Raw genomic sequence first — 18,627 nt, forward strand, 5'->3', positions numbered from 1 at the left:
AATACAACATATTATAATTCAAACGGTTTTAATAAGTAGGCTACATGTTAAATTCGATAAGAACAATATTGGGGGTAATTTTTTACGAGATGTCGAGGTGTTGTTGATTGTTGTTGGGATTATGAAACGCTCGAGTTTTCCTTGTTCTGCACGTTACGTCGGCAGGGTGGGTTGATGACGTATGAGACGGCCTCCAACAAAAAGCGCCTTCCGAGTGACGTACACGAACAGTCAGCATTCTGTGTTCGCTCGAGCCAGCTACCGCAGCTGAACCGTCGTGGTTTTTCCCAATTAACAATAAAACCTTACTAGGTTTTAAACACGACTTTTAAAACCTCCATTTTCTATTGTCTTCATTTTTATCCCTTTGTCGACGAAACAACCACTAAACTGACGTTCCCTTTGTAAGGTAAGATATTTCGATGTTTTTCCTCGCCTGGCTAACGGTAGCTAACCGACCGGTCGATGGAAACTGCGTCTTTTAGGTGGATTTATCTTGATTAAGATTATGTGTTGTCAAGACAAGTTCAGCTGTTTTGGTTTTATGTTAAGGAAAAACTCGGTATTTTTATTTCCAATTGGGTTGTTTATGGCTTTGTTAGCCGTTAGCTTACCGGCGGCCTACAGCAGAACAACACCCCTCAAGATGTCGCTGTGTGAGGACATCCGGTGTCTGAACAAAGACCTCATAAAATCAGCTGATGGGATTTTTTCCTTCTTTGCGTAAAAGTCCCCTTTTTATATTTGAATACAAACCGTTGTCGTTATTTTACAGGGGAATCGTTGTTACTACTTTGCTAGACTATTGTTAGGTTTTGGACACTGTGTTTGTGTTCTAGCCTTTTTTTGTTGTTTTTGGAAACCACCGTATTGAGATACGTGTTGGATAGCTGTTATGCCGTTTTATTTCATTATTCTTAGAACCTCTTAATTTTTTTTAATTACGGATCTGGTTAAGGTTATACAACTCTAGTTGTGTCGACATCGGGTTTTCTCACGGATTGAGTTTCCTGTAGCTATAGCCCTTTTGCGAATTGGGTCAAATATGGGGTTAGATGAGGTAAAATTGGGTAACTTGGATTAAGGTTAAATTATGGTCAGATTCCAAGAAGACGGCTGGTTGCGGTTTGGAGTTGGGCTCAAATTACCGAGGAACGGTCAAAGCGATTAGGAAACAACGTCGACACAGTCTGTTAGCATGGCGGTGTGCTAGGCTAGCCATGTCCCCGTTTCACATTCACTTGTGCGGACACGTGTAGGCGCTCATGTGCTCAACAATCTGTCTGGAATCACTCAACAGTTACTAAAAATGGATGCCACCGTATCGGATACTCTTATCACTTGGTTGTAATGTGCTTAAAAGCCCTCCTGTGTGTGTGTGTTGGTTTGTCTTTTGAAGCCATGATAACCTGTCGGCTCATATTGTATCTATATATATATATATATCTGTCTGCTTCCAGGTCGTGTTTTCCTGCGCTACTCCCAGAACATAATTCTTTTCAGATATACTTTGTCAAGCCGCCAAAGTGGAGAGTGTCGTTGCACCAGGGGCTCCTTCTCGTTTCAGGTATTGAACATTACCCAGTCCCACTTGTCTTATTCATACTGAAACCCTCTTCAATCACTTACAAAAGACATAGGTTCACATTTATTTATGTTAAGTTAAAACCCTTTTCCTTTTTTTTTTTTTTTTTTTTGCATCACAGTCTAGGGGGAGGAGGTGGGGGTGCACCTCAGCACTATCCCAAGACTGTCGGCAACAGGTGATTTTTTTATTTATTTTTTAACCCAAATTATTTCACATGGAATGCATAGACACCAGGCTTTATTACATATTAAATTCACAAGCTTCTCTTTTGGGCTTAAATTGCACTGCCACCAATATACTTTGGCACATCTGGGCAAAGGAGGTTTCTAATGTGTGGCTTTTTTAGCCTTTGAATATATTGATGTATGACTCCACCCTGATAAGGATGATGATTTCCTGTTATTAGGATAAACCTTCACAAATGGAAAATGGATGTCCTACAGCTTTTAATTTCAATTTGCATGACCTGCTACCGCTTTGGCAGTGGTTCAAGTGTTGCCATTGTCAATATTTTCCTACCATGGCTGGCAGCATGTAAGCTAATTGGGTGTTTTTTATTCTAACGTCTTTTTTCTCAAATGGCTATGACTAAGAACAAGACATGTTCTTCATAGTTGTGCAGCCTGAAGAATAAACAACATATTTCAATCCAAGTGAAATCTAATAAACACCCGCACCAAATAAGTCGGTCTGTCACATGTCACAGTAAATTAATGGTTAAAAAGCAAGAAACGACAATACATCTGAATGATTGCTAAACAGTAAAGCAGCCAATAGTGTCTGAAAGGCGAGGAGTAACTTAAACAAGTTGGTATTGAACCACATTTGTTCCATTGCTTTAAGATAAAAAAGGTATTTTGTAGCTCAACCACCATATTTGTGTTTGATAAAACGTTTCTTCTTCTTTTGAAAAATATTTCTGTATTATAACATTGGTTGTTTTTTTTTATTCATTGCAGCGAGTTCCTGGGGAGGACCCCAGGTTCTGGCGTTGAGAGATGGGTACCTTCTCGAAACACTAGACGGGATGCCAGCTCCTCAAACGAGAAAGGGCAAAATGATGCAATCTTCAGGAAAGTCAGAGGGTAAGTTTCCAATCTGTTTAATTTCAGCCCTAGGGCCTGAATATATTGTTGGACATTAGCCGGTGCTGTTGTTGGTACTTTGTCCTAAAAGTGTGACCTTAAAAACCACTTGCTTTCTCCCCCCCCCCCCCCCCAGCATATTAAATAAGCTGACCCCTGAGAAGTTTGACAAACTCTGCCATGAGCTCCTCAATGTGGGTGTAGATTCAAAACTTGTCTTGAAAGGAATCATCTTGTTGGTGAGTTTTTTTTCTTTTTCTTAAGTCTACTCCTGGTTGATTCCTCTAACCTATCAATATAAAGAACTTAATGAATCATTTTACTTTAGATTGTTGACAAAGCCCTTGAAGAGCCCAAGTATAGCCAGTTATACTCTCAGCTATGTCTACGCCTGGCAGAGGATGCACCAAACTTTGAAGGCCCGTCTGAAACAGAAAGTCTAACAACACAAAAGCAGAATACCGTAAGAATTTAATAGGAGATGCACAATATAACATTCTCACTTTACTATGTATCTTGTTTGATCTTGAACAAATTCTGGTTTACAGACCTTCAGAAGGCTTCTGATTTCAAAGCTTCAGGATGAGTTTGAAAACCGTGCCAGAAATGTTGAACGTAAGTGAATTATATTTGATGCCTGGTCAGATACAACATTGTTTATTATAATATTTATTACTGGCTTTAATTATTTGTTTTTCAACAAATTTTCCCCCTTCTGTAGTCTATGAGAAAAGTGACGTCCCACTCACCTCTGAGGAGGAAGAGCAGCGTGGTATTGCGAAGCTCAAGATGCTTGGCAACATCAAATTCATTGGGGAACTTGGCAAACTCAACCTTATCCACGAATCTATCCTTCATAAGTGCATCAAAACAGTAAGTTATATTGTATCAAATCTATATATTTTGCCAACGTTATCATTAACCTTATTCATTTTCTGTCTAAGGGCATCTTGACAAATGTCCCGGATCACCTCAACAGTTTTAAAAAAATTTATTGATGGGTTTCTTTTTTTAATTTAAGCTTTTGGATAAGAAGAAGAGCGTCCAACTCAAGGATATGGGTGAAGACATTGAATGCCTCTGTCAGATAATGAAAACAGTGGGACCAAAACTTGATCATGCAAAGGCTAGGGTGAGTAATGTGGAAGCAACAACAATTATCATCCAGTCCTAGTATCCATTTTGATCATCACCATAACACATACATTCTCCTTTCAGTCTCTGATGGATCAGTACTTTGGCCGCATGCGATCCTTAACGGTCAACAAGGAACTGCCCAGTAGGATTCGTTTCCTCCTGCAGAATACCGTGGAGCTGAGAGACAACAACTGGTCACCTCGCAAAGCTCATGTTGACAACGGACCAAAGACGATCAACCAAGTTCGTCAGGATGCAGTCAAGGTTAGTCTACCTGTTATGGTTTACGTTGAGATTGTGTTTTCCCATTCATAGTAGGCTGCGAAAGAATGATTCATCATGTAGTATACAGATTGACCTGCTTATTAGTATTATACTGGTCTAGTAGTTTATAGTGTACCTGTATGCTTAGAATCTGACTTTGCATTGCAGGATTTGGGGGTTTTCATTCCACCTAACATCGATGGCATGAGGAATGAATTCTTCATGGACAACTCCTCCTTCCTGCCATCGAGGATTAAGTTTGACAGGGAAACTCTCGGAGGGCTGGCAGATATGTTTGGCCAAATGCCTGGTAGGTCACAGCTTCCACCTGAGTGATGAGTTATGCTACCAGCATAAGACTTTCATAAGTATTTCAACCGATAGCTAATGTATGTTTTGTCTTAATTTGGATAGGAAGTGGCATAGGTACAGGTCCAGGAGTCATTCAGGATCACTATTCCCCTACCATGGGACGTCACCGTACAAACCCACTCTACAATGGTCACGTTGCAAACGGCAACAATTCACACCAGCCTCAGTTTGAAGCGGGCAGCAAGCCGTACATTAAACCCAACCAGGTACAGAACCGTACATCTACAGTGGTCATTGCCTTTTTCATAACGATGAATATAGACATAATTCCTAACTATGAATCTTAACATCTCTTTTTAAAGGGTCAGCATTCACCAGTTTTCAACCATAAACAGAATCACTCGGTGCAGATGCAATCCACCAAGGATATGGCTCCACGATTCAGCAAGAAGGGGAAGGTCAATGTGGAAGAGGTACATTAATAAGATTATGATTGTTTTGGCTGCGTGAGTTTTGTTTGGAATTGTCAAGGCTCAAGTCAAATCCTTTTGTTACATCAAACGCCTTCAGTCAAGGGGTGTTTAGTTGTTGGTTAAACATCTGCTGTCTTCACCCCTCTAGATCAGTCTGAGGCCAGCACAGTCCTTCATCCTGAATAAAAAACAAGCACCGAAGATGCAGCCACATATGTCTCTGATCCCTCAAAGTGCCCAAGGCTCCCCACTCGGACAGGTAACATTTTTACATTCAAAACAAGCCTGTTGAACTGATAGGATGATCAAAGGTTCCAGATCATTTATTTGGTTCTTTGTTTAGTCCCCACAGCTTGGCCTGAAAATCAATCCACCTCCAATTCAGGAAAAACCTGCTAAGTCAACTAAGAAAGCGCCTCCTACAAAGGAAGAGTTGTGCAAAATGACGGTAAGTGTCACCCTCTGGGCTTTCCTCATCCACAACCTACTGTATGCCTTGCGTCATATTTGAACTTAATCTTTTTTCTTTTTTTAGGAAACATTAATGGCTGATTACCTTAACAGCAAGAACATCGATGAGGCAGTGAACACTGTGAGGGAGATGAAGGCTCCAAAACACTTTTTGTCTGAGATGCTGAACAAGATTGTGGTGTATTCTCTTGATCGATCAGATGAGGATAAAGAACATGCAAGCACCCTTATCCATGGACTCTGCACTGAGGGCCTTGTGGCTGGTGAAAACCTAATGCAGGTTTGTGTTAATAAACAGAATATACGATACTTGCTGTCTGTTAACTATTTCGATATGAAATATAAGTTGTATGTATAGATCGTAAATGTCAAATATAGTATCGCCAATTGTATAGAGATTATATGGAATACAAGAAGTGAATATAATAAATTTAAAAAAAAAAATGTTACTATGGAAAAGGGGTAGGATTAAATAAGTGTATACTTCTTCCTGCTCCTTTTCAGGCATATCACATCAATACAGATCATTTTTTACTTTTTGTGAAGTCATTTAAACATACATTTTGTTTATTGTATTTTTATGCTTTTAATTGTTTTGTATTGTTTTTGATATGTCTGAAATTAAATAAAAAATTAAAATTCAAGCACGAACCACTCTTGTTTCTATTGGATAGGCCTTTTTGGGTGTTCTGGATCAGTGTCCCAAGATTGAGGAAGAAGTCCCACTGGTGAAGTCTTACCTGGCACAGTTTGCAGCTCGTGCAATCATTGCTGACCTGGTCAGCATCTCAGATTTGGCCCATCAGCTGGAGAACGGTGCACATTTCCCACTGTTCTTGCTTTGCCTGCAGCAGATGGTCAAACTGAAGGACCGTGAGTGGCTGGCTGACCTCTTCCAGCAGAGCACGGTCAACATGCAGAAAATGCTACCTGGTACGTCCAAACTCACTCTGATCAAATGTGAATTTCTGTTTGTCTCTTACTATTACTGACTGGGTTTTTTTATGCATCTGTTTAGAAATTGACCAGAACAAAGACCGGATGCTGGAGATCCTGGAGGGAAAAGGTCTCAGCTTTTTGTTCCCACTGATGAAACTGGAAAAGGAGCTGCTGAAGCAGATCAAAGTAGATCCCTCTCCACAGTCCATCTACAAGTGGATCAAAGACAACATCTCTCCTAAACTTCACACTGACAAAGGCTTTGTCAACATCCTCATGACCAGGTACATCAGTTCACACATTTCTAATGTTGAAATCAATCTCTGGTATCCCAATTTCCTCATATTGCTTCCCAAGTATTTTGAAGTATATTGATTGTCGTCTTGTCTGCCAGCTTCTTGCAGTACATTGCTTATGAGATCAACCCTGACGATGATGAAGAGCAGCTTGCAGGGCCCAGTAAGGAACAGCTTGATGAAGAGAAGCAACTAATGCTGTCTTTCAAGCCAGTTATGCAGAAGTTTCTACACGATCACATCGACCTGCAAGTTGCGGCAATGTACGCCCTGCAGGTGCACTGCAGCACCAAGGGCTTCCCCAAAGGTATGTATGTATGTATGCATGGCATCTTAGGCCCAAACCACTGATGCACGTTGATGTAGGAGCTTGATGGTTACTTTTCCTTTTCCAGGCATGATGCTGCGCTACTTTGTCAACTTTTATGACATGGAAATAATTGAAGAAGAAGCCTTCCTTTCATGGAAAGAAGATGTCACTCAAGAGTATCCAGGGAAGGGGAAAGCATTATTTCAGGTAAATGTATGAATGACCCGGTTCCTCTGTTCAATGTAACTGTCCAGAATAAGATATGAAGGACTTTATTATATCTTGATCTCCGTCACACATCAAATCATAAATAAGTTGGCCTGATATATATTGTGTTTGTTGTGCAGGTGAATCAGTGGCTAACCTGGCTGGAGACTGCAGAAGAAGAGGAGTCAGAGGGTGAAGAATACTGAGGAACAGGCCAAAGCCATGCGTTATCAGGATGCAATGAATTGTTTTCCTTTGTTCTCTTTTTTTTTTTTTTTTTTTTTTTTTTATTAAATTTCCTCTTTGTCCCTTGTGCTCTCCCCCGTCTCAACTTAACTCCTTCCCTCTCGTCTTTCTAAATATTTTCCAACCACTGTTACAATTCATTCCACTATGAAATGTTTGCCAGATTAAGCCAGCATTTTCCCCTTACTATCTAATTTGATGTCCTACAGCAGATGTTTTATACATTTCAGTCGGCTTTTTTTTTGTCTTGGTTTTTTTTTTTTTTTTTTTTTTTTCTGTAACAGTAGGCAGTATTGTGCAGGAAACTGTACCAGCACCAAAATCTGACCCATTATGTCACCTTTTTACATCTGGTAGGAGTCACCAAGTGCTGCCATAACTTAACAACTGTTTACAAAAGAGAAAAGGCTCTATCATATTGCAAAAAAATACTTTTCTTATTGTTTGATCTGAATTTGTTAATCAGTCTTTAGAAGCACTTTGCTCAACATCATGAGTCGTTGCAATAGTAAGATACACTTTCCTTGATTTGAAACGATCCTACGTTGCAGTTTTGGCTGCCATAATTATTATGGTTTTCCTTGTGCTTGAAAGCAGACCGTTTTCTCTGAAAATTCATAACGATCTGGATTTGACGATGTCTAACCTGGCCTGTTTTTATTTGCACAGTGTGATTTCAGTTACCCATATTTAGTTTAGTGAATCAAGAGCTTTTTTTATGTACAAAACGTTTTGTGCTGTTAGGAGTGAATCTGTGTGGCCTTTTTTAATTTATCAATTCATATGGATATACCTCTAATGTATCTCTCGGACTATACTTGAATGTCTCGGTTTTAACATTGAGACAGCCAAAGCTTAGTTTCCTGCGCTACAGTTCACCACCATGTGTGGAGATTTTATGTCGGTTTGCCATATTTGTCAAGTTTTTAAATGGTCTTTTTATCGTCATGAAATTATAAAGAATGTACTGTATGTGTACACTTAACACCTTCTTTTTGGAGTGTCACTGTAAAGTACAGGAAGCTGAGTGTACAACTACAGAGCAACATGAATAAAGTTTAACGGTTCATTTCAGTGTCCTGAGAATTTTCTTGTGTTTTTTTACTTGCATGTATTCTATTATACGTATCGTTAAATCATTCGTAAATACTTGATTACAGGAACAGAGGTGCATTTGTGTTTGCATACAAAAAAAATCTAAAATCTGAGGTTTTATAGGATGGAGTTTCTCCCCTTAAGAACATTTCTGTTAATTTGTCCAGGACTAGGCTAGGACTGCATGATGGTCCTAAATTTAGTAGAGGCAGGTTAAGGAAGGCCTTTACAGTCATAAGACCTGATGATATGGATCAGTGCTAATTTATATCTTTGGAGGTATGGAAAATATCAAGTGAGTTGGGAGAAACGGGTTATTTGACCTCCATCACCAAACCTCCCATTTCACTTAAAGGAATACTTCACCCATACGGAACCGGCGTTCTATCATTATAAAATCACATAATATAATGAATCAGGTTTTTCTTCCCTTGGCCCAGCTGTCCTTTTAATTTACTTACTTACTGTGATGTCACAAGAAGGAAACTATAGTGTTAGTGTGACCATAAACACTCTTTCTGCCTTTTCTCAGGCTAGGATGATCCGATTTATTTATTTTTTGCACATTTATACTAAATAGGATCTCCGAGTTCAACACACCTTCATATTCCAATTGGTGAAGTCGGCCTTTAATATTTTATGAAGGTATTTTTTTTCCTTGGGAACGATTACATTTGATTAATTGCTGAAATTCAATACACTAAATCACCTTAAGGCTCATTCGCTTGTAGTTCCATCACAATACATACATTTTAGCAATGAACATAAAACTGTATCCATTGTTTTATGTTCATTGCTAAGATTAGTTTATTTTTATGTCCACTTGTTTTTTTACTTTCAGCTTATCCATCTTTTACAAGTTGGTAGAATGGAAACAAAACTTGAATAAAGAATAACACAGCCATTTTGGCTCAATGTTTGAAACGGGAGCAGAACATACAAACCACAACCACAGTTTCCTCATTCTTTTTTTATTGGACAGTTTGAAGCATCTTTGTGTCAGTGTCTCGTCTGACTATCAGATAGAAAATAGACACCTTTTTTAATCAAATCATTAGATCCGTCTCTAACAAAAGCACAGCATCTGTGAAAAGGGACTTTTCTGGTACACCTGATGAACACACCATTACGCTGTGCCAAAATAACAAACACTTTATCTAGGCTAGTTCCAAGATATCAAAGGCTACGGACAGAAATCCCTGCTTTTTAATAGAAAGTAAAAATTCAGATGCGGAGAGAATATTTCTCAGCATTACACGGGGGCAAGTCTGTGAGGGGAGATTTTTATTTATTTTTTTAATCGCTGTCCTCATTGTTGGAGGCCTCTGGTTCAGAGGCGTTGTCGGAGCGGCGCGGGGAGCCCTCGTTGTCGGATGCTGGTTCTGAAGCACGGTCTGATCCACGGTCTGACGCTGCGGCGGGCGAACCGGGCCGCGAATCGTTGTCCGACCCCGAGCGGCTCTTCTTGCTTTCGTTGTCTGACTGCTCGGAGTCGGACTGCCGCTGCACCCTCCTCTTCTTCACCGGACGGTCGCTGCCGGAGTCGTCATCGTCCGAGGCCGCAGAGCGCCGAGGGCTGCCTGCCTCGCTGCCAGAGCGCCGAGGGCTGCCTGCCTCGCTGCCAGAGCGCTTCTTACCTCCGTCAGAGTCGCTGTCAGACGCAATGCGCTTCTTGTGGCCTCCCGCGTCGCCGTCAGATCCCGAACCACTGTCTCTCTGGGTTCTGTGTGGGAAAAAGAGAGAATGTGCACTCATCAATTGTCTGTTGATCTACTAATGGCTCTCACAGCATGTACAGGTGCATCTCCAAAACTTTAGAATATCATGGAAAAGTCCATTCAAAAAGAGGAACTTTTGTATATTCTAGATTCATTACACAAAAGGGAAATTTGTCAGGCCTTTCTTTTGTGTTTGTTTAGATGATAACGGCTTAAAGCTCATGAAAAAAAAAATCCTGTTTCTCAACATATTAGAATATTACATAAAACTAATCAAACAAGGATTTTTAATACCGAAATGTCAACCTTCTGAAAAGTATGTTTATTCTAGATTATATTCACATTAGGTGTAATAAATCTACAATGTATGAAAGTTTCACATTTGAATTAAATAACATTGATATTCGAATTTGTTGAGATGCATCTGTCATTTCACACTGAAAAGGTGAATGCTTTTTTACCTGTCTTCAGCTATTTTCAGTCCATCCTCATCTGAAGAGGAATCAGAAGAAGAGATGATGGCCTTAGACTTGATCTTTCCTTTGAGAGACGGTGGCAGACGCTCAGGCTGGGCCTAAAATGAGATGGATGGTTAACTTATCGAAGGTACGACATGAGGGAGTTAAACAACAGTAATCGTGACATGAGAAAAGAACAAAGAAAAGGACCTTTTCATTCCTCTTGCGCTCTTTTTGTTTACGCTGCTTCTTGGGTCGTGATCCTCCTTCCTCATCGTCACTGTCATTGTCTCCTCCTTTAGTAGGTCTGAAACGCAGCAGAACATATGCTGAGTATCTGGTGTGCATTGCTCAACCTTCAAAATAAACTACAGAGCAGCAGACTCACTTCCTTCTCTTCTTGCGCGGCTTCTTCTCTCCGTCCTCTCCCTCCTCCTGCTCGCTGCCGCTGCCACCCTTTCTCTTCTTCTTCCTCTTCATTGGCAGGTCCTCGTCGGAGTCGTCGTTGACAAACTCATCTATGTCTCCCTTTTTACGCTAAGAGATAAAAACAGGTGTGTTATTCCCCTGCATTCACTGCAATAAAGACATTACTGATGAGTTTGCTGTCAGGCTTAAACACTCACACGTCCGCCTCCCTTCCTCTTTTCCTTTGACATTTCCTTTGATCCCTCTGCGAAGCTGAGCAGGTTCTTGGTCTTCTCCACGTACAAAGCTCTCTGCTCCAGGAGCTTCTTCTGTTCCTCCACCTCTCTGCTCCGCTTTTCCTCCTAACAAGGTTGGAGAATGAATGAGAAGCATTTTAGGGATGATGCAAAATCTGAAGAATAGTCATCGTGAGTAAGTAACCAAAAAGGTTTGGATAGTAGCACCGTAAGTACCTGTTCTTTCATCAGCTGCTGACGCAGCAGGCCCCTCTCCTGTTCTTGTTTGGCGCGAAGCTCCTTGTCCTCCTCGTCCTGCTTTCTGGCTCTGGCCACATGGTACTGAGCCTGACTCAGCAGGTCATTGCACTGCCTGCAAATCCCACCACACACCCAAACCCCCAGTGTTATTACAACACAACACTTAATCAACACAGCTCCAGCACATGCCCCATGTAAATGTAGAGATGGACCACAATACTGCCAAACTATTGGCATCCGCTGATATTAGCCAGTGTGAATGGGAAAATTGTTCTTTTTACAGAGTATGACCTAATCAAAAGATGAATATTTAATGTCTCTAAAGCTTTAACAAAGGCCAACATGGGGGGAATAATTGGCATAAGCTTTATCATAAATTATATTAACTAAATAAAGTCAAAACTCCATGCGTATTAAACTGTGATGAGAATAAATTCAAACTGACCTGGCCTCAGAAGCGGCAAGAGCAAGGTCAAACCTCATCTTGTCTCCAGCCTTGCTGAGGTAGCTGAAATACCTGTGTGAGGAGGAGATAGTATTGCATGGTAAGGCACAGGGTGGACAGGGGATCAGACTAGGAGGAGGAAGTGTAAATCATGTCTACTACCTGTGAGCCAGTTCAAGCTCTTTGACAGCGCTTAACACGGCCTTCAAGTTGCTCTTCTCGTCCTTCAGCACAAGGGTCGCCAGTCTCTGAAGCACCAGGGCCACGTTGAACATCAGCACTGTGTCGCTGGGTGCCACATGGCGGGCCTTTGTTGGAAACACATCAGAAAAGTTATACTCCCCTGCATAGTGTAGCATATAATAAAAGCCTTTCATTGTAGCTTTGGCTTTACCTTCAGCAGCATCTGCTTGCACTCTTGGAGTTTCCCACATTTGAAGAGCGCCCTCGCGAGGTACAGAAGCACCTCTGTGTTCTGATATTTGTAAAATTTCTTCAGACAGTTCTCGTACTGTGGAGAGGAATTAAAATGAGTCAAAACAAACAACGGATAAAAGACTATTTTTTTCCATAGGTGATCACATGTGAGGCCCTCACCATCTGCACAGCACTGATGTACTGCTTCTGCTCCACGTAGATGTGAGCCAGGTTTAACCAGACGTCGCTGATGTCTGCCGTGGCCTCCCTGACCTGTGCAAACACGTCGCGGGCCTCTCTGTAGTAGCCCTTGTGGGCCAGGACGGCACCTGGACACCAGAAATTTATGTTCAATACTTTATACATATTTGGTAGAACCGATGAAAATGCTTTACAAAAGGCTTAGTAAAGCTCAACAGACCGATGCCATTTGCAGCATAGAGGTTCTTGGAGTCATTTCGCATGACTTGTTTGTATATCGCCAGGGCTCGATCCTGATGTCTCTTTTCCTGTCAAGACAACAACACTCTTCTTTGACTTATCGAACATTTATATTCCTTCACCTCCGCCACCCATCTGCCTAGGGGAATCCCCTCCATTATGGCAATAGTATTCACAGCAGTGCTTTAATGTTCTACATTTACAACTGCTTTGAGTTAAATTTTGGTCAGTGTATTTGTAAAAAAAAAAAAAAACATCTGTCGGTACCTTTTCCCGGTCCCTTGTGGGCTGGTGCAGAGTCTGCAGCCACACGTTGCCCAGAGCCAACATGGAGTAAGTGTCGTTCTGGGTGGACGGCTGCTTCAGAATGCGCTCAAACTTCTTTTGACCCGGACCCCATTCCTGTTTGGCCAAGTGAAGGTTCCCTATCAGGGACCAGGCATCTGGGTGATCCTGCAGCAAACAGAATACATTACGTCATATTGTTTGAAGGGAGACTTGGCCTGAGCTTTTCCTGAATTCTGATGTCATATAATGTTCACGCTACAACAGGTGACAAGGTACCTGATTGATCTGCAGGGCCTCTTTGAACCAGTCAGAGGCTTCGTAGAAATTTCCTTTGTCACGAGCCATCGCTCCGAGACGCAGATAACCTGCAGGATTAAAAGGAAAAAAAGAAATTGGTCGCTAAGAACAAACCATTGTCTTTCTTGCTCTCTCTTGTCATTGTGATGCAGCATGCTTACAGTCCACATAGTTAGGATGCTCTCTCAGGATGTTTTTGTAGAGTTTCTCCGCTTCGTGGAATTCACACATGGCCTCGTACAAACGGGCCAGGTTGTAGGAGGTGGTGACGGAGATGGCGTTGTAGTAATGCTCGTCGTGCTCCCCTTCAGCTTTGGCCCGCTCCAGAGATGCAAGGAAGTATTTCTGCGGAAGAGAAGACACGACCCATCCTTCAAACACTGCTGTTGTTCATACTAAATATGAATGTCAGATATAATTGTTCTGCACACTTTCTGATCAAGTGATTTTAGATAAGTTCTTCAGTATATCGGTAGCTACCTTGGCCTCTCCCAGGTTGCCCAGTCTGAAGTGTAGAGCGCCCAGGTTGTTGAGGATCTCAGGGGGGACGTCGGCCTGCACCTTCTCCTGCAGAATGCGGGTGGCTGTGCCGTATGCCGACAGCGCTCCCTGGATGTCAGTCTGCTCCAGGATTTGAGCCAGCTCGATCCAGGCCTCCACATCGTCTGGATACTGCTCCGTTACCTTCTTCAAATGACCCTATGAAACAATGGATGGTGAAAATGATCCTTCTGCTAAAGATGACACGAGCCAATTGCAGACCAATACAAGTAAACCTATAAGATTATAACTGTCATGAAGTCATCTGTACATGATGCGTACTTTGGCGATGTCTCTCTTTTCCTGGTCGTCGGATGTCGCGTAGAGAGACCCCAGAATCTTCATAGTTTCATAGTTGTTGGGGTAGGCCTTCAAAACCTTTTCGAAGCACTGTGCCGCGTTCTCCTTGTCTCTTCGGTACACATACATCTGCCCAAGGCCAAAGAAGGGCAACACGAAGGTAGAAGAGGCAAACTGAGTGGCCTGGTAGTAATACTGAAATGCTTGGTCATAGTCCTCCTGAAGGGGAAAATTGGGGAGAGAGATGTCAGTGACATGAAAGTGATAACACTGTGGACAAACAATAAGTTGCCTCAGGATCAGTTAATAGCCTACCTGCACATGAAAGGAGCGAGCCAGCTGGTAGCAGCTTTCAGCCTGCATGGCCTCCACTTCGGTGTTGTGGAAAGCATGGAGGGCCAGATGCTGCACTTTACTGTAATCCTGATGGTAGAAAACACAACGGTGTGAATAACCGTTTAAAAAAAATATATGTTAAAGACAGTGGTTTAGTTACCGACTCAGCGATTCAATGACAAACCAGACTACCTTTTTGAAGAAGAAGTGGTTGGCGAGGTGGTTGAGAACCATGGGGTTGCTAGGGTCGATGGTGTAGGCCCGTGATAGGAGCTGCACTCCGTTCTTGATGGAATCGGCCTCCTTGCTGTTGAGCTCCAGAACGGCCAAACCAACGAGGGCTCCAACACACTTTGAGTTCAGCTCCAGGGCTCGACCGAAAGCCAAGCGAGCCTTCTCAAGTTTGGCGAGCTTGACAAAACAGTGGCCCATGCCCAGCCTGACCTCAGCTATATGGTGACACGAGAAAAGAGAGAAGTCAGGTCATCTTTAACACATCTGTTTGTATTTGAGATGCAATAATAACAGAAGTAGGACACAGAGACAATAATATGTACTTATCACAGCTGGGTGTCAGCATCAACGTTGTCCAGATTTTTTATACTAAAGATGTTGCTATCTAGTATCGACCAGACTCTTGTAATAGCAGTAGTAAATGGCAATACGTTCTGAGAAGACAGTGTGTTTACCTGGGCAGCCGGGGTTTGTACGTAGAGCCTTTTTGTAATATGCCAGTGCTCCTCTGTAATCCTTTTTATTGAATGAGATGCAGGCCTTACCTGTGGGAGGACAACATTGTCATTATTTCAGTGGATCAATCACAGTGGTCAGTATTTAGAATGTGTTTTTCATATTCATCTTGCCAAGCAATGCAGGGATGTTGTTGGTGGACTGATTGAGGACAAAGTGGAACTGAGCATCGGCCTGGTCCATCTTGTCTCCCTCCAGCAAGCAGAAACAGGCTCTTCCCAACAAATGGTTCTGAATGAGCAAAGAGCGTTCTATATTTACTTAGAATGGGACATTAGTGGAACCATTAGCAGTTTGTTTTCTCTCATAATCACCAGCTCATTCTTACCTGATCGTACATGATGATTTTGTCTGCCATAGTATACAGCAGCGTGGCCTGTGTGATGAGCTCTTTCTTGGCATCTTTGTTTTTCTCTTTACGCGCCTGTTGGACATAGTAAGCTGCCAATGTGTCCAGACAGGTCATCTGGTCCTTCTCATGGTCTCTGTAGTCGAGGTTTCCATCGATTCGAGCGGCCTCTAAAAGTTTGACAAAGTCCTCTGTTTTGCCCTGCTTGAAGTACTCCAACTGGAATAAACAAAAGCGCTAACTGTCAGCACTTTTCAAATGGGCTACATTTGATTAGTCATCGAGCTAACATGTGGATAATTAATGTCACTACTGTTTTTGGTAGCTCTATGGACTCACCGCCAAAGCGATCCAGATGTGTAGCTGTGTATGTTCCTGCTTCAGGATACTGATGACCTCATCTCCCTCGGGCAGCTGGTCGAAGTCGAGCTCAATGACCTGCAAGATGCAATTTATACGAGTTAATATTCATCAATGTCTGAAAAAACGCAAACTCTGTTTCATTTAAGAGTGTTTTGAGTGAGGGTTAGATGATGTAATGATTCAGTCTGTGAGACTATTTGTTGATCAACCTTGAGATATTTTCCGTTACCGTTTCACATCAATGTGCAGAACGGCATTATTGGAATATCACATGACATTTGTGTGCATCAACAATATACAATGTATTGCATATTGCACACAAAAAACCTTTTTGAGTTTTTGCTTCTTAAAAGTAAAAAATTGTCATAACTGAAGTAAAACAAATAAAAAAGACTTTTTATGCATTCTTACTTAATGTTTCATATTTTTACTGTTACCATCAATAGTTTTTAAGGTTTATTCCATCTTATTTTAGCTTAATTAATAAAGTGTTTTTTTTCAATATTATTATCTTATGATGTCATTCTGTCCAGTTTTTATGTCTCTTCCATTACGTTTTTCCTGTTAAGCGTTCTGCATGTAATTCCTATATAGTAAAGTACTTTGAGCTGCATTTCTTGCATGAAAAGGTGCTATACAAATTAAGTTTATTATTATTATGGAGGCTGTTGAATTAAATTGTTGTAATGAGAGGTACCCATCCTGCTTATATAGGATAATTCTATAAACACCTCTCTGTATAAACCGTACAACTCTACATATAATGTGATACTGTTATCCACATCACACATTGCTATTATGAATTGAGATACAGATGTGTCATTACTTTTGATGCCTTCTCAACTTTAATTAAACATTCCGCTGCAGTAGAAAGTTAAGATTTAAACAGAAACTCCAATAGCTTGATATACCATATTATGTATATTGAGATATGGCGTTTCATTTCACTTCACCAAGTTCTTAAGATAATAAATTACTTCTGTAACATTTGGATTCAATGTTGACATGTTTGTCGATGACAAAAAAACATCACCGTTACTGAGCGATTCATTTGCACCAGAGCTCATGTTTATGCAGAAATCAATAATGCTTACTACTATAAGCACTTCTCTTCGGTACATACAATATAACAGTATTATTATTATTACTCCACAACAAATACACCTAAATCTCATGCTAGCTGGAGTTAGCACACACGGCTAGCAGCACAGCGAGGTTCAATGAGTCAAACAAGAATCCGCTAATACATCAAATGTACACATTAAACGAGTTTTACCTCATCCGTGTCCCGTAAAGGGATCTCAATAGAGCCCCGAGACATCTTGACGGAGGAAAAAAATCCACTCGAAGTTAAATGTATTGATAATTTAAAAAATAAATCTCCAGCCCGTTGTCTTTCGGGACTCGGGAGCTACTTCATGCTTCGTTCCGATAGGAAACAAACACAAGGACGGTGTCACTGAAAACGATTCCGGGCTGATTCAAAAGGGAACCCGAAACCGTTCCCTCTGGAGAAAAAGAACACGATGCTCTAGGAAGAAAACACGGTTTTAGCCTACACGGTAATAACATCAACAACAAAATGATATGCTCATTTATAAATAAAGTTAATGATAAGCAAGATAAGAATAATCTACATGGAGACTTGTAAATTATTCAGACGTTTATTGACTTGCCTGAAGAGAGCAGCAGGCCTTTAAAGGTATTTACTTAGCCTAATTAGTCCTGGCTATTTAGCAGAAACACTGAATACAAATACTCCATTGGCTACAAGCAAAAGTCCTTAGTTCAAAAGTGTACTCCAGTAGAATTATTACAGTAGACCTATTAAGGCCTACCAGTCAAATAGCCTACTTAAAGTATCAAAATGAAGAAGGCCAGGCCATACCATGTTGTGCAAAATTACACTATTAGTGTTATATCAAAGATACATTATTTGACATTTGTTTCTCATGGTGCATTTACATCCAAGCAATGTTTAATTGTGTCACAATGGAGCTAATTTTAAAATTTTAAGACACTGTTAGTTAAACAATTAATTCAGTCTTTTAGGATTATCTTTGATGTACAAAACCTTTATCTGAAAAAAACCACACAACTAATATTAGGCCTAACTAAAGCTACCAATAAATGTTTTTGAGTAAAAAGTACAATAATCCCTTCTGAAGTAAGGTGGAGTAAAATACACAATAACATTAAACCCTTATTGTTTCTTTTAGTGTGTTTTCAGTCAGTCTCATGGGATTCTGTATCACTTTGTCTTCAAAAATTAAATATGCAGACGAAAGTCAGCCAATATTCAAAGAAACATCAGTTTCAGTAGCATTATTAGTATTTCAAATACATTTGAGAATCATTTCCTTTACCACATGGACTTGAAAAGGAGATTTTACTCCTAACATTTTGTGGGAATAAATGCTTGTCAGCCATTGGATTCTCTATATGTTAAAAACAGTGAATTTGAAATTAAATCCAAGAACTGGATCATTGTCAGAGCCCTCTGCCGCATGAGGTGGGAGACATGGCGGAGGAGGGCTGAGAGAGAGAGAGGGGGGGGGGGGGGGGTTTGCTGGGGTTTGTCAGCTGGTTTTGATGGG

General features: G+C 41.0%; 2 protein-coding genes across 2 annotated transcripts; one reads left to right on the forward strand and one right to left on the reverse strand.

Moving 5' to 3' along the window:
* Positions 1-1,499: 1,499 nt before the first annotated feature.
* Positions 1,500-8,405, forward strand: eif4g2a (eukaryotic translation initiation factor 4, gamma 2a; the record flags this gene model as incomplete). The annotated part of the gene is made up of 20 exons (XM_080034271.1): positions 1,500-1,567; positions 1,707-1,763; positions 2,548-2,673; positions 2,810-2,912; positions 3,002-3,136; positions 3,222-3,288; positions 3,395-3,546; positions 3,695-3,805; positions 3,892-4,074; positions 4,243-4,384; positions 4,489-4,652; positions 4,749-4,859; positions 5,008-5,118; positions 5,203-5,307; positions 5,395-5,610; positions 6,005-6,263; positions 6,349-6,553; positions 6,664-6,872; positions 6,961-7,082; positions 7,223-8,405. Coding segments are annotated over 20 exons (2,712 nt in total), but the record flags the coding sequence as incomplete, so codon positions are not given.
* Positions 8,406-9,405: 1,000 nt separating this feature from the next.
* On the reverse strand, positions 9,406-17,452 carry ctr9 (CTR9 homolog, Paf1/RNA polymerase II complex component). Its single transcript, XM_080031597.1, has 23 exons — positions 17,307-17,452; positions 16,007-16,105; positions 15,647-15,886; positions 15,432-15,549; positions 15,258-15,347; positions 14,761-15,017; positions 14,548-14,655; positions 14,215-14,451; positions 13,873-14,091; positions 13,554-13,737; positions 13,372-13,460; positions 13,075-13,260; positions 12,788-12,875; positions 12,547-12,695; positions 12,344-12,460; positions 12,112-12,257; positions 11,950-12,021; positions 11,481-11,616; positions 11,226-11,369; positions 10,988-11,136; positions 10,810-10,906; positions 10,603-10,715; positions 9,406-10,146 (listed from the first exon to the last, which is right to left on the reverse strand). The coding sequence occupies exons 1-23, from the start codon at positions 17,349-17,351 to the stop codon at positions 9,720-9,722; spliced, it is 3,510 nt and encodes a 1,169-aa protein (XP_079887723.1). The 5' UTR covers positions 17,352-17,452; the 3' UTR covers positions 9,406-9,719.
* Positions 17,453-18,627: the final 1,175 nt, after the last annotated feature.

This window comes from Ammodytes marinus (assembly GCF_949987685.1).
Source record: "Ammodytes marinus genome assembly, chromosome: 1".
In the NCBI taxonomy this organism is placed as follows: Eukaryota; Metazoa; Chordata; class Actinopteri; order Uranoscopiformes; family Ammodytidae; genus Ammodytes; species Ammodytes marinus.

Excerpts from the sequence above, each read along its gene's own strand:
- ctr9 (XM_080031597.1), bottom strand. The coding sequence starts at position 17,351 with ATGTCTCGGGGCTCTATTGAGATCCCTTTACGGGACACGGATGAG. Across the intron at positions 16,106-17,306 it reads CTTTACGGGACACGGATGAG|GTCATTGAGCTCGACTTCGA; the intron begins GTAAAACTCGTT and ends TGCATCTTGCAG. Across the intron at positions 10,147-10,602 it reads CTGAAAATAGCTGAAGACAG|AACCCAGAGAGACAGTGGTT; the intron begins GTAAAAAAGCAT and ends TTTCCCACACAG.